The following is a 14,760-nucleotide window of genomic DNA, read 5'->3' on the forward strand; positions in this document are numbered from 1 at the left end:
ATTGTAGTCTGAAGTCTGAGGGATCCTCCTCTGACGTTCTCCCTAAGGTTTCTTCATTTTCTTTCTCCCCATTGAAGTTTTTGGGGAGTTTTTCCTGTGTCGATGTCGCTCAGTCGTTCTCTGATTTAATTTTTTGTACATATTTATAAGACCTAATTTGCTGGTTCCTTTAGCTTGTTCATTTGACTGTTGTACCAATTCATGTATTTACAGATGAATTGTATAGAATAACTCACTTTAGTCTTCTTTCTTTCACATGAACGATCCCAAGATAAACCTTAAAAACACATTACAAGTTTAGATGCTTCCCATCCCCTTTGGCAAATCATTTCAGAACTTAAAATATTTAACTCACAAGAAGTACTTTTATAGTCAATGATCCTGTATTTGCTTGGACGGCAGCAATTTAAAATGTGGATGCTCATGAGACAGAAGATTGAATTAAGGGGGAAGAGGCAGCTTTTGTGTGTAACACAGGCTTCTCAATGTGAGCACTAATGGGGGTCACAGGACGGAGGAACGCGGCCAGTGACTCACACTGACGTGCGTAGAAAGCCTCGCAACATTCAAATGTAGGAGGCTGTCGAAGACGCTTACAGCCTTGACAACAAAGTAACTGTATCACTACACATAGGCACGTTATTAGTAGAATATAAATGTTGGGGCTACTCTTGGCAATAATGGATTTGAATGAATTAATCTATGCAGTAGATCCTATAGAAAAATTTGTGCTGATGATCAGTAAAAAAAATGTATTAACGAATGCAGTGCTTTTCACCAGAATACTCCTTTATGTCAAAAGTGCTGCTGTAACTTTTTTTGCACAGATTTCTCAATGCAACGTTGCTTCGTCAGGTTGTGTCACACTGGAGACACCGTGTTCCCCTGTATTATTCTGCTGCAAGATTCCACACGCCTCGGATCTCAGATAGTTTAGATAGATTTTTGTTTCCAGTGGAACATCTCAATGTAATAATTGGCATCTTTGTATCTGGCATCTTGTCTATATATATATTTTTTTTTAACTATGTTTTTCCTTCACAATACATCTAATCTAATCATTTCCAATAATCTCCCCACGCACATTAAATAAACCCCACTAAACGATTGGCTCATCTGAAAGCACAAACTCATCAGTTGCATTTTACCTTCACTGCAGGTGGAGGGAACGCCGCCTGCGCCTTCTCCCCCGGAAGTGACGTAAGATAGATTTGGACGACGCAGCAGCCTCCCGAGTCCTGGACCTTCCAGCCCAACCGGTCCGGTTAATCCCGCTTCACGGTGGTAAACCGTCACACCTGCCGCAACTCCTCTCGCTTTTTTTTTTAAACGGGGGAAAGGAGCTCGTCGTAATGTCGCCGCGTTCGGATTCGGGGATCATGTCGACAGAAGAGTTCCGCGCGGAGACCGCGACGAGCAGATGAACGCCATGGACTACCGGAGGAAAAAGAAGTTCACCTTCTTCACCATCGGCCTCATATTTCTGCTCAGCGGGGTGGAGTACGGTACGTCTGCGTCTGACGCATCGCGTCCCCCTTTCAAATCTCAATGTTTCTGTAAGAACAACGACGACATAATTCATCCCATGTACGTCAAACTGTGTTGGAGAAAACGACCACCATCCCTGATTTGAACATTGGATAGTAATATAGAGTGGTGGTTAAACTACGGTGTCTTTGTGGTACATACTGTGAGTGAACAGGGTTTAACAGGTTGATTAGTTGTTCAATCGGTAGGAGAAGTTGCTGTGTGTGTCTTATATGAATCAGATCAGATACCCAATAAACTTTGTCCGGGTTCGGTTTCCTCTATTGGGATCCCAAGTGTTCTTCCTGGGGTCCACACAGACAGACACACATATAATGCAAGAATAAACTACATAAGACTTTAACACACACAGAATAACATGAAAAACAGGAAAATACTAAAACAAACAAGACAAGCTCCTGTTGTTGTGTAATCATCTGGAGGGGGGGGTTGTGATAAAATTTCTTAAAGAGTAAGAGCGGACATTTCACTTCCTCATGACCACATAATGTAGTTTAGAATCCACTGAATCAGCACCACGGAGCCACTGCTCCCTCAGCATTAACATTACTCACATGCTTAAAGTTGAGATGCCACCAGGACGCAGCCCAAGAGAGCCACTCAGTGTGTTTACATGATGGTATAATTTGAATCTTTACTTAGTCGGACTATGCTATCTTTCGGGGCAAGTGCTATTATCCCAATATACATGGCAGTGAATAAATCGAATCATTGGCCGAAAGCATGTCATATCCGATACGATAGGTGGCGCTGTTTTCATTACAACTAGTTGTGATACAGCCATTTCCGCTTGACCGCTTCACCACTACCAACAACAACAACAACATCAACATTACGAGAAAGATGGCGAACGGAGAGCAAGGTGAAGCTACATCCCTCTACTATTTTTCCGTGATGTTAACAGGAGTCCAGTTCCTTATCCGATTCACCGTTACATGCCGCAATAGTCGAACTATCAACTGGATCGGATCGAGTTATCCAGGGGTGTTAGTCGGATCGTAGTCGGACCGCACATAGTCGGACAAAGGTGTTTACATGAAACGGACAATTCGATTTCAGTCCGACTAAGCCAGTTATTCAAATCCGTGCAACCACGCTGACAGTACAAAATGGGAAAGCATCACACAGGCGACAGCTCGGAGCTTATGATCAGAGGAACGCGACGTCAACGTCATACGTGTCGTGATGGTGACAGTACTTCAGATGAAAGTGCAATTCAGGAGGCCGATCAAATCTAAACGGCCTACTTCTGTGTTCCCAGCTGTAATATTGCCCACAATATGGAGGTATCTGCAGACGCTGGAGGCTGCGCCCTACTTCCTGGGTTTGGTCCTGTCGGCGTTCAGCCTGAGCGGCCTCCTGACCGGACCGCTGTTCGGCTACTGGTCGGACCAATCGGGGGCCACCAAGAAGATCATCTTATTTGCCAACTGTTTTGAGATGATTGGTGAGTCCAGTTCTATTTGTAACGTCCATCACTACTGCGTTGACACCGTATTCTTTCAACAACACCAATACATTCGCTATTCTGTTTACGATCTAGTTATTACTGTATATGTATCACTTTTTCTTTTACAACTTTTTGCCCTGCAGGTAATTTCATGTACTTTATGGGCTACTCCAAGTGGCTGTTACTGTCAAGCAGACTGGTGGCAGGTGGGTGCGAACAAAATAACACTGACCTATGACCCCATTTAGCTCGTGGAGTACACCTCTCGTAGCAGCGTAGCCTGGCAGTATCGCTAGGTAAAGATTTTAATTTTAGCTTGTAATAATATATATAATACATAATAATATAATCTATAATAATTATGATGCATATTTAACTCAAAAATGGCCAAATTTCAGAACATTGATGAGCCTTTGGAACTTATACCTGCCTTGAACAGTGTATCACTTTACCTCTGATGTATCTTAGGTATGTAATAACACTTTATGAGACACAACGACTGTAATTCACTCCTGAAATAGGTATTTTTTTCACAAGGTATCGGCACCGGTGCTGGCTCATCTATCTTTGGCTTCCTGACCAGAAGCACTTCCCCCAAGGACCGCGCCACAGCATTTGCTGCTGTCATGGCATGTCGGCAGGCTGGCCTTTTGATTGGTCAGTGCTCCCGTGCTTTCTTGTGAAAAATGTCAATCATTTTGTGTTTAATTGTTATGCACTGGTTTTTGTGATCTTTACCCATAACATAGATACACATAATGAGATTTGAGTGGGAGTACTTGTCGCCTCCGTCCCGTTTAACCCGATGAATGCTTGAAGCTCGCAAGCAAGTTGAGGGAAATATGAACAGAAAGACGTGTTTTAACTTTGGGTTTGACACAGGTCCAGCGTTTAACATCTTCCTGAGGCTGTGTGATTTCAACGTGGGTCCTTTTGTCGTCAATAAATATACTGCGCCAGGGGTAAGGATCCCTTGGAGTTTCGCATCACACTCTTTGCCCCCTGAAAGAAAAGTTGTAACTCTCGATCTCCATCTCCTGCAGTTGTTCATGTGCCTCATGTGGACTCTCCTTCAAGTGGCGGTGATCCTCATGTACTGGGACCTACCGCCTCTGGAGAAGGGGAAGGCCAGGCAGAGTCTGACGGGACAGCGCAGGGAGGAGGGGAATGACCAAGGGGTCGTGGAAGAGGAGGAGGAGGACGACGACGGCGACGAGGAAAAGCCGCTAATGGCGTCGCAGGAGGCGGGGGGCTCCTACGGCGCAGTGGTGGCATCCAAGCCACCCGGACGCGACTCCTCCGGCGCCTCAAATGCCACGTTAAGCTCTCCGCCTCCCTCCGCCGAGCCACCCGAGTCCCAGGCGCCCTGTGGCTCCGTTAAGACTGTCAGCCGATACCGTGGTGGGTAGTTTACAGTTACCGTTCGTCGGTGTCGTTCTGGGTCCATTAAAAAGTCTGCAAAAAAAGTTGAAAGAACCACGTTGTGAACATTCAAGTTCTCAAAAGTAGTGTGTCTGACTCTCTTTGTAGAGTTCCTGAGGGAAGAAGTGGTTGTGCTGCTGGCTGCTCAGTTCATCACGCTCTTCAATCAGACCGCTCTGGAGGTGCAGAAACACAGACTGAAAGTCTATATATATATATATATATATATACTTCCATCCTAAAACTTGTAATCTTTCTTCTTTCAATGAATTAATTGTTACTCCTAGATAACTTGGCAACAAGTGAGACCATTGCTATAAAGGAATTATACTGAATGATGCCTCTGGCAGGCAATCGCAAGTTAAGGTTTTTTAGGGGTTTGTGAGGATTTGACTTTTCTAAGCGCTGAACCGGCATATCCACACATTCCCCCCCTCAGACCATGGTGACTCCGATGACCCAGAGGTACTTCAGCTATGGGGAGCTAGAGAACAGCGTCATGTACTGTCTGTGCGGCGTGGAGGTGATCGCTGGCTTCCTGTTTGTGCGCTGGCTGAGTCAGCGCGTTGCTGACCGAGTGGTCCTGGCCATCGGTCTGACCATTTGCAACATCTCCGGTGTCTGGTGCCTCGTCTTCTTGGCTAACCCGCTAGGTCAGACTGCACTGAAAACACTTGTATTATTGCACTTTATTATTGATCTTAATCGAATGTAACTGATTCGGCCTCAAAAAACTCATCATTTACTGTTTGATTTGGCAGGTTTACATGTTTATATGAATAACCGTGCTAAATATACAACATGCTCAAATTTGATGAACACGCTCTTGTATACAATAGATATAGAAATAGAAATTCTTTGGCAACCACCCTCTCAATCAAACATGTAAGATACCTGGTTTACCTGTATGCTGCATGTATCAGTGTTTCGTGTGTTCTCTCTTGCAGGTCAGTTCCCATGGCAGCTAACTGAGTTCATCATTGGGGTGTTTCTGCAGGTTTTGGGTTTGCCTTTTGTAGCAGTTGCTCAGGTTTCCCTCTTCTCCAAAATTACCTCTGAGAAAACACAAGGTGAGAGACTGCGCCATCCTTTGGAAAATAGAAAGCATTGCATTTTGCTAAGTGTGTCTTGTATTTGCTGTTGTCTTGGGGTATTGAGTCTACGCTTTGCTGTTCTTGCAGGTTTCAGTCAGGGAGTACGTCGCTCAGTGGGAGGTCTGGCCACCATTCTGGGCCCTCTTTGGGCTGGTGGCCTTACAGAGAACATGTATATCATGCTCGGGATGATGATGGCACTGCTGGCACTGCTAACGGTATGCAAAAGAAACCTAGAAGACAGAGAATGTGTCTATATCCAAATCGTCGCGTCTGTGTAAAAGTCATTATGGTTGCTATTTGGCGAATTGTCTAAAATGCACCATGCGAGGGCTGAAACTAACAATTTTGGTATCAGTTGTGGCAGTTGTGGTATTATTTCTATTGACAATTTCAACCAAATCTAATTGAATGGAGCCTTTTCAGCTGCTAGGGCTGTTCATTGTGTCTCAATACTTTTGCAGTTTGCCTTATGAATACTAGGTATGAGTACTTTTTTAAAATTGCATTTATCCTTATTTAATATCTGCACAAAACAAAGTTTACAATGTTTGAAACAAATTGTGTAATTGGGGATCTTTTTCAATCAAAAATTACAACAACACTTGAATAAGAATAAATAAGGAACAAACTAAGCCCAGAAAAGGGTTCAAGTCGAAGCATAGGAGATGTGAATTGGCATCTTATAGCCGGCAGCTTGTCTTCTGCAACAAACAAGCATAACCAAATGCTTCTAAGGATGTAATGAAGCATAAGTAAACCATAGACCTGCAACTACATGTTTCCACTATCACTGGGAAAGAAGAAAACACAACCTCAGTCCGCTTGTGTTTGAGGGACTCTTTTTAAATCTCTTAAATTAGGGCTACTGTGAAGCCCCCTTCACAGCCCTGCCTTTTTATACCTTTCTTTTATTGTTAATGACACACTCTGACATCACTGACTTTGAGGCAGGGTTTCAAAATGAAGATTTCTCTAAATCAAGTGATTTTTTGTCCTGGAGATTACTGCCAAACTGTTTCTCCCTACTTCTTTTTGTCTTTCTTGTATTACAACTGGTCTAATATTGTCTCATACAGATGATGCTGGCTTTCTCATATAGCCGTCTAGTTCCACCGGCTACAGAGGAGGAAGTGGAGGCCCCGGACAACTGTGGCTGAGCCGATGCAATAAAAGTGGATATGGAAGGTAGCCTTTTATGAACATAATATATTTTCTAGAGCAAAACATTGAAATATGTACATGAATCCAAAACTTACAACTGTACTTGTATTTATTTATGCTCATGGATTTTGGACCTCTAATAATAAATAATGTTTTTTTTTGCGAAAGAACATCTTTCGTCAGGTAACTTATCCTAACTTAACTAGACACTAAATCGGGGTGGAATTTGATGACCCATGCCCTTGAATTGTAGAAGAATGAATAAGCTGTTATTAGCTTTATTTTTTTATGTAGAACAGCAATTTAAAATATTTATTAAGCGTTCGGAAATGGATCAATTCAATTACCAAAGATTTCTTAATGTTTTTTTATTGAATAGGCTTTTATTTTAAACTGCTTTATTTTCTGTTCATTTAATTGTTAAAAAATGTGCTTTGTTGATCAATACTTTAAAATGAGCTTCTACACTTGAATTAGTGTGATGAGTCACTATCTAAAAGAAGTACTAACACTAACATTAAATAATTGAATTGATGTGCGTTTTATCTACTCTGTATCCTGAGTTTTTATTGTTCCATTTGGATGAAAATGCTGCATTTATAACGTCGCAGTAATACACTTCTCAGGGAAACACTTAATTCAATGGAAGTTATAATGTTTTATGGTTCTGGCTTAAAGGCTGACAAAGTATAAAATAAGTTTCTTAATGGTTTGATGGTGATGCAGTACATGTTTTCAGCACTAGTGGGCACTCTTAGTCTTTCATCCAAAGTATATCCTCATCTTGCTTGCTGAGGCAGCGGCTTGTTGTTATGCGTTGTACCTCTAGGTAGTTATTTTATTTTCACATAATCACAAACGCAATAAAATTTTTTGAGATTAATTGTTTCAAATATATTATGCATTTATTAATTAAAACCCCTTTGGCCCCTAATATGTTCACACAGATTTAGTATTAATCCATGTTGCCACAGAAACGATTATCTTATTTTGCCCTACAATAGCTTGTGTTTCATTATTTTCTCAAGAAACTGAACATTTGCGTCACATTAAAACATAAAAGCATGTCTCATGTAAATGTTGATTATAATATAATTCACAATAAAAATATACAGGCATATAATATATTGCCTATATATACACTTATATTTAATATAAAGTTAATTTAAGCTCATTCTTTTTTTTTAGTACGTTTTTACAATCAACATGTTTAACAGAATAAAACGACTTCCAAATTGAAAGTAAGAGTATACTATTTACTGAAATATTTTTAGCTAAATACATCAGAATAAAGTTTAAGAGTGCTATGTGTGAAAGATTAATATGTTAACTCAAGACATGATATAAAAATGTAATTTTGATTTTTTTTATGGTGTGGCATTACAATATTAAAAATCTTTCTTTTTCAGATTATATTTTCAGTAGAATTTAAATTATTGTATTTATTTAATTTAATTTCCTAGTATATTTTGTACTTTTATTTTCAGTTTATTAGTTCTTATATTCAGTATTTGTTTTATTGAACAACATATTTTGTGATTATTTTTATGTTAAACAGAAATTGTTACAATCTTATTACTTTTTTCTGCCATGTGGATAATATTAGTGACAATGGCTATTAATAAATTAATCAATAAATTATTATTCTTTTAAAAATCTTTTGTTTTCAATATTAATTTTCCCCAAACATGACATGTGCTCCACATTATTTAGTTTACAATGCAGTAGAATAATTTTAAGCGTGACGTAAGTGAGTAAGTAAATCTCTTAAATAATAATATGAAAATGTACAAGACTTCATGTGATTAAGACCCTATTTGAATTAAATTACTTGTTCTTGGATTGTTTTTCGAAGTTTTTTAAAATAGCATGCGTTATCCCCAAAAACAAAATAATAATGCTTCCACATTTTGTAAATTATCCATTAACATATAGGAAATGCGTATGTATATGGTTGTATGTTTCTCACAAAGAATATAATAAGACAAATAGACCGCAGACCATCAGACGTTACAAAACATTGTTCTTAATGGTTAATAGGTCAGTGGACGGGCCCTTTGGGGGTCGCTGTGAACCAGAAAGTAGGGCGGAGTTGTAGTCTTTCCGACTCATGACGACACGCCGTGATGCCCTCTGACGTGGTGGCGAGGGGGTGTGGCCTCAGGCGTGAACTCTCGTTGAACCCGTTTTCGCGTTGGGCGGGGTGTATGCTAAGAAATGTTACGACACACGGCCAGTGAAAGGGATATTTTGAGTTTTTTGCTTAACTGGATCCCCCATCACACACACACACACCGCCTACAGCGGCGGTCTGACCGAGCAACGACCCCGCGCATCAGGTCAAGTATAGAACGCGCTGTGTGTCATATCAACAGCGGTGGTTGGGTTAACTTTGGTAAGCTCCCCTCCTCATCCCTCCCTGCCAATCACAGGGATATGGTACGAGGCGCATGCAGCCAAATTCTACCACGATAATGGACATGAACTTTTGATGAACTGTGTTTTCCTCCGACTGGCGAGGGCAGCGAGGGCAGCGATGGCAGAGGGGGCAGATGGAGTTCAGTGGAACTTTTCAGTATCATTCCTCAAACTGGGTTCGGCCCGTGTAGAGATGAATATGGATGATGCAGTGGGGCGTGCGGGACGCAGCGGCTCAGCCTAACATATACATATTTGACCCTTGGGAGTGTTGACAAAGTCACACGGCAGCATCAGCTCGCACTTTTCTCACATATCTCCCCCTTTTCCAGCTCTTGCACTTTTACAAGACCCTCTCTCCGTTCTTTCGACAACTTAGGGCTTCATAAATAACGACTTCAATTTGGTCATTATAAGACTTTCATGACTGTAGTTGAGATGGGTAATAAATGGATAGAAGGGCTCTCAAACCTGGACTTTAAAGCTTTTGAGCAGCCAAGTGTTTGAAATATTTAGTTTGTGCTCTGGTGTCACCGAGTCTTAGTGTTGCTGCTTGAGCCACGAGTCAAAATCAAAATGGTGCCACCGACGGGAACCTGTGAAAGTCTGTGAGTGTTCCTGCACGAGTTGGCACTAGACTTTTGTTAATAATACATATGACACTCCGCGGAGCTGCGACATCTGAAAAACAAGATGGTTGCGGGGAGAAAAAAACAAACGTGATGAGTCGAGTGCTGCGACAGAAACAAAGGGTAACAATCTCATGCCAGGGGAGAGACTTTTTAACCTGGCGTTCCTTTGAGTTGAAAAGGTCATCCAGTGAGTCCGGTTTGGTTTGGTTTGATGTTCTCTATAGAAGTCCAGCTGCAAACATACGGGATTCTATCAGGAAAGCGCGGTTGTGTAATGCTTCTTCTGTCAGAATAAATAATTAAGCCTGTGGCCGGGGCAGCACGGGCAGCACGGCCTGTGTTGTGCCAGCCGGCCAGCTGCTGTTCCGCTGAGAGTTCTGTTTTGCCGAATGTTTTACGCCTCAGTCGTCTTCGGTATTTCGGTATCTAAAGGTTTTTCTCCTCTGGTCTCTTTGATCGTAGAACTTCATAACCCTCGCAGTGGATTCGTGATTCTGACGGCCCTTTTGATCCCTGACATTGGAGCAGTTCTGTTTCAAGTGTTGACCCGCGTGGTCAATTAAAGTAGAGCAGCAAATGAGGGATTTAGGATAATTATGTCCCATTTGACACCTTTTTCAAACTCTTTATGTTGGCCGGCCCACCAAAAGAATACTAATTTGTGCTTTTCACTGTAATTCTATTTGATCATCTTCGTTTCTTTAATCCAACTCGGGTGAATCCTCGTTTCCTTGCATGAACATTTTAGTTTTGATACGTTTTGAAGATCGCTGTGCTCTAGAGCCATATAAGTGAGATTATTTGTTGAGCTAAAAAGTGTTTTTTTTTTCTTTCTGGCAAATTGCTGAAGCCCAGCAATGAAGAAAATGAAAGCATGAGAAAAAAAATATAGTCCCCTTATATTATGTCTGGCATTTTTTGTTGTCATTGCAGTTTAGGAAACTACAATCTTCCTTCACATTCAGGATTAACGAACATTGAATCCTCCACCTTAGTCACATACTTACTTCTCTTCTTTCCGAAAACCCTCCTCCCGCACCCGCCCAGGCAGCCGCGATATGCCTCCACCCTCCACCCACCCAGTTCGCTCCGACAACAGAGATTACCAGCCCATCTGTATCACCAGAGCCAGTCCACGCTAAGCCGATGGGAGCCCTGCTCAGCAAGGCACCGCCGCAATTGTTAACCCTGATTAACTTGACGTGGCGTTCAGTAGGGGGAAGAGTGTGAAAATCAAGCCAGTGGCGTGACCCACTGCCCTGCCGCTGAACCAAGGGGGGATTGGGTAAACTCCGGGGAGGGCGGATGGGAACGGGAGCCGGGGGAAAAAAAAGTGAGAGAGTTTGGTGAAATTAAAAGAGGAACAGGGCGATGGAAAAGAGATCGAAGCTTCTACCAAACAGTGCGCCGAAGGGACAGATGTATGCGAATAAATTTATCTGCTTTAGTGCAAAAAAAAGGGGGCCGCCAGTTAGGATGGAGACTTTGACGTTAAAACACAAATTGGTGTGACTTTCATTGCTTCTGTGAAGCTGCCGAACGCAAAACAGGACATAAAAGATTCAGTTCTCTCGAGATTATCATTACGCAGAACAGACAATGTAGATGTTTGCTGCATAGTTTTACGTTTTAGAATCGCATACAACGTTGAAATACCTCCATTAAAATAATGAGTTCATTTTTGAATTCTCCTCAACATAATGGCACTTGTTATGCATTATGGTCGTACCCCAGTTATTTTGGTACATTTGGATATGGAGCATTAAATAATGAAATACAATGAAATTCCTTATCAGATAAAATTTGATATTTTTTTTAAAGAGCAGGGATTCAATTCAATTTAACAAATAACAAATTTGCCTCAGAGGGCTTTACTCATCGGTACAGGACAAACTCTCGGAAAAAGACAAAACTGGGAGAAGTAGAAGCAAAAAGCGCTTTAGGGAGATGGACGGTGCAAAAGCCTGCACGTCATGTGCACACAATGACAAATTTACAATACATTCCAATGCATATGGGAGATATTATTCTTATAATGAGTAGTGAGCACAATGATACTGGAAATAAAAGTAGCAGTGGTTGGAATAGAATAGCAACAACAATACGTAATGGTATCAGCAGTAGCAATGCGGCTACTAATAATAATATAATAGCAGTGTCAGGCAGGACCGTGATCCACAGTCAGTGCAAAAAGGCGAGAAAGCACAAAGACTCTGGGGAAAAAGCCAATTCGGTAATGAAGCGTTGATGGTATCGGCAATACCAATGTGACTAAAGAGATGAAACGTACAGCCAGGTATTACACCGCTGTGCAATGGATAATGCTCTATTGTAGGATTTTTCTTTTGGATTTCCTTACTGAAGACACTTCAATTCAAACGGTTTGCATGTGAAGATGCATTTTGTCGTCTATCGTCCTACCAGAAATGCGCTGCGGCCAACGGCTCACTCTGAAAGGTCAAGTTAGAAAACGCGTCAACGGCAATGCCAGCCTTCGTTATTTTGCTTATGACATGTTGCCGGACCGAGCTGACTATCAGAGCAGCCTGGCGAGAGTTCATCTTGTCAATTTGGATTCCAGCTCAATGTAAAAAATACTGAAGCTATAATAAGTACCAGGTTGTTCTTACACAATTGTGTTCCATGCAGCTTTAACAGCACATATGGTTGAGGGACGATACATTATGTATTTTCTTCCATTCCTAATTCAACTACAAGTGTAAGATCAACATTTATAACACAGATGCAATTTTCTTTTCAGTTTCCACTATATTTCAAAAAATCTAAATAAGTAAATGTTCATAAAAAATACAAATGTGCCCTTAGCCGTGGGGGGGGGTTGTGTTGCCATGTCCACAGTCATATGAAGTTATACGTCTGAACGACCTACTGGCATTTTCGTCCCGATTAACCGCCGGCTCTGTTTTTGTCCATGTGTGACAGAATGTGACGGCTGGGTGAATGTGAAATGTGTCCATCTGTTGCCATGTGTTTAACATGTGAAGAAGCATAAAATAAACTTATGTATCCCACAGAGGCATCTTAATACAGGCAAAACGCTATCAGCATTCCTTTGTATGTAATGTGCTGCATTTGCTTGTATCCTCCCCATATGTATGCTAGAATATTTATAGACACAAATTATAAATAGCGTGTGTGGCAAAATAAAGAAAATGTATTTATTTACTTGTAGCTGTGGGAGGGGATACTATGCAATTAATACCTTAAGTGCATTTGCCATGACACCCCAAACAAATGCAGAGATAATAACACGTTGAACCCTGTAACATCCCAACATAACTCGTGGCCATTTCTCTTGACCTAATAATTAAGCTGCTTTCTGCGTTATGAGTTGCGAAGCAGCTTTGGCAAACTGCACTGACAAATGTGTCTCAACTGAACCACTGCTCTGGCTTACTTGGATGTTTCCTAACTCACAAATATTTTATCATCACCCTGAGAAATAAATCATACATTTGGAATCTGTGGGAATGAGGACAAAAATATTCCCAACAGCCGAGTGGAGAGAAGGTTTCACGAGCTGACCTTTTTTCATATAGTGTCATACATGTGAGAAAATCAAATCGGCTTTGACCACATGCATGGCTGACTGTGGCGTTGCATCAGGAGCCTGTGTTCTGATAAGTGAACACATATAGATGAACTGTAACAAAGTGGTCACACGTTTGAGCTTCACAAAATCCATCGTGTGAGCTCATGAGATTTAAGGAAAATGCCAGTGAGTTGGTATGTTTGAACCCATTTACCTCACATTAAATATCTCTTCCAATATAGGAAACTGTTTTGCAAACGTTTGGAGTGTTTTTTCTCAATGATAAATGCATCTTTGAAAATATTCAAAAACTGCAGCACAGTTTCCAAAGTTGTCCGCATAAAAGTGCACATAAACTGTAGTTAAAAAATCATGCACAAGCAGGTAAAAAGTTGCACTACTTTTACTAGTTATAATACATTTAGTTTGGAACTAAAATGCTGAAATTTGAAATGTAGATATTCTTATAATCAAATGAGATTCAGGGCTGTATCTGCATTCATATCAAGCATGTTTTAGGCCGATTTAATCAAATTGTGTGATGTCAACATCATCTTGTTCTGCCAGATGAGATCATTCCTAACCAGATGTCTTTTGGATAAAATAAAAATACCAAATGGACAGTTAAGTCTGTCCGTTTCAAACTGAAGTCAAGTGTAGTGAGAAATGAAATTAAACTAAAATCTGGGTATCGCCAGACAATAATTGAAAGATGCATCCACTGAGGCCCCTCGGATTGTTTTTTGTTTTCTTCTCATTTCCATTTATTCTGATTTGAGGCTTTTGGGGTGAGACCGGGTGGACATTAAGAGACACAGACAGGGAGGTGAGAGAGGAGGGAGCGAACGTGTTCGGCAGCAATGAGGCTGCAGAAAGGAGGGACCTGGGACATGCTGGCATTAGAAAGCTGTGACCCAGAATTAAGCGCGGTGGACAGTAGGCGGTTGATTTGATCGGGCAGTGCTGTGTTGTTAAATCGCTCATTAAATCCAATTAGCGGGGGAGAGAGAGAGAGAGAGAGAGGGGGGGGGGGGCAGCATGGAGGGTGTGCAGGGGGCGGTAGAAATAAGATGCGCCAAGCCGAGCAGGTGACAACACTCCCAACTCTGAACTCCTGACCTTGCCATGGGACTCCCCACTACTCCACTCTCTTTTTTTTTTCTTCTTCTCCCCCTGGGTGCCCGCTCGCCACTTCCACCTGCGACCTCTCTTGTCTTTGTGGCACTGCAGCGAGGTGCGAGGGTGGCGGACATGTCAAAGAGCAATGGCTTGTAGACCGGCCTTTAAATGCAGAATACACGGTCAAGCCAATGAATGTCTCATCAGATTAGAGAAAAGTACGGCCTGAGTGTTGCTCTCATGTTGTGCCGAGACCCGGCAGTGACACCGCGGCCGTGCCAAGAACACATGCCACTCAATCGGACGACGTAACGTGGCCTGTCAATGACCTCTGTGTAAAAGTTGACGGCGGGCAACGCC

General features: G+C 41.7%; 1 protein-coding gene across 3 annotated transcripts in view; it reads left to right on the forward strand.

Annotated features, from left to right (window-relative positions):
* Positions 1–1,123: 1,123 nt before the first annotated feature.
* The window catches only part of mfsd8l1 (major facilitator superfamily domain containing 8-like 1), a 29,573-nt gene continuing 15,936 nt past the window's right edge, over positions 1,124–14,760 (forward strand). Inside the window, exons 1-11 of one of the 3 annotated variants that reach the window (XM_040184827.2) lie at positions 1,124–1,505; positions 2,810–2,995; positions 3,142–3,204; positions 3,536–3,655; positions 3,881–3,960; positions 4,042–4,399; positions 4,529–4,602; positions 4,860–5,073; positions 5,368–5,490; positions 5,602–5,732; positions 6,594–8,334. In XM_040184827.2, the coding sequence (XP_040040761.1) occupies positions 1,421–1,505; positions 2,810–2,995; positions 3,142–3,204; positions 3,536–3,655; positions 3,881–3,960; positions 4,042–4,399; positions 4,529–4,602; positions 4,860–5,073; positions 5,368–5,490; positions 5,602–5,732; positions 6,594–6,674 (1,515 nt within the window). In that variant the 5' untranslated portion in view covers positions 1,124–1,420 and the 3' untranslated portion in view covers positions 6,675–8,334. Of the gene's footprint in view, positions 1,506–2,809; positions 2,996–3,141; positions 3,205–3,535; positions 3,656–3,880; positions 3,961–4,041; positions 4,400–4,528; positions 4,603–4,859; positions 5,074–5,367; positions 5,491–5,601; positions 5,733–6,593; positions 8,335–14,760 lie in introns of those variants that run through there. The other 2 variants (XM_078108287.1, XM_040184829.2) reach the window with 2 other exon arrangements.

This window comes from Gasterosteus aculeatus, chromosome 8, assembly GCF_964276395.1.
Source record: "Gasterosteus aculeatus chromosome 8, fGasAcu3.hap1.1, whole genome shotgun sequence".
NCBI classification, from domain to species: Eukaryota; Metazoa; Chordata; class Actinopteri; order Perciformes; family Gasterosteidae; genus Gasterosteus; species Gasterosteus aculeatus.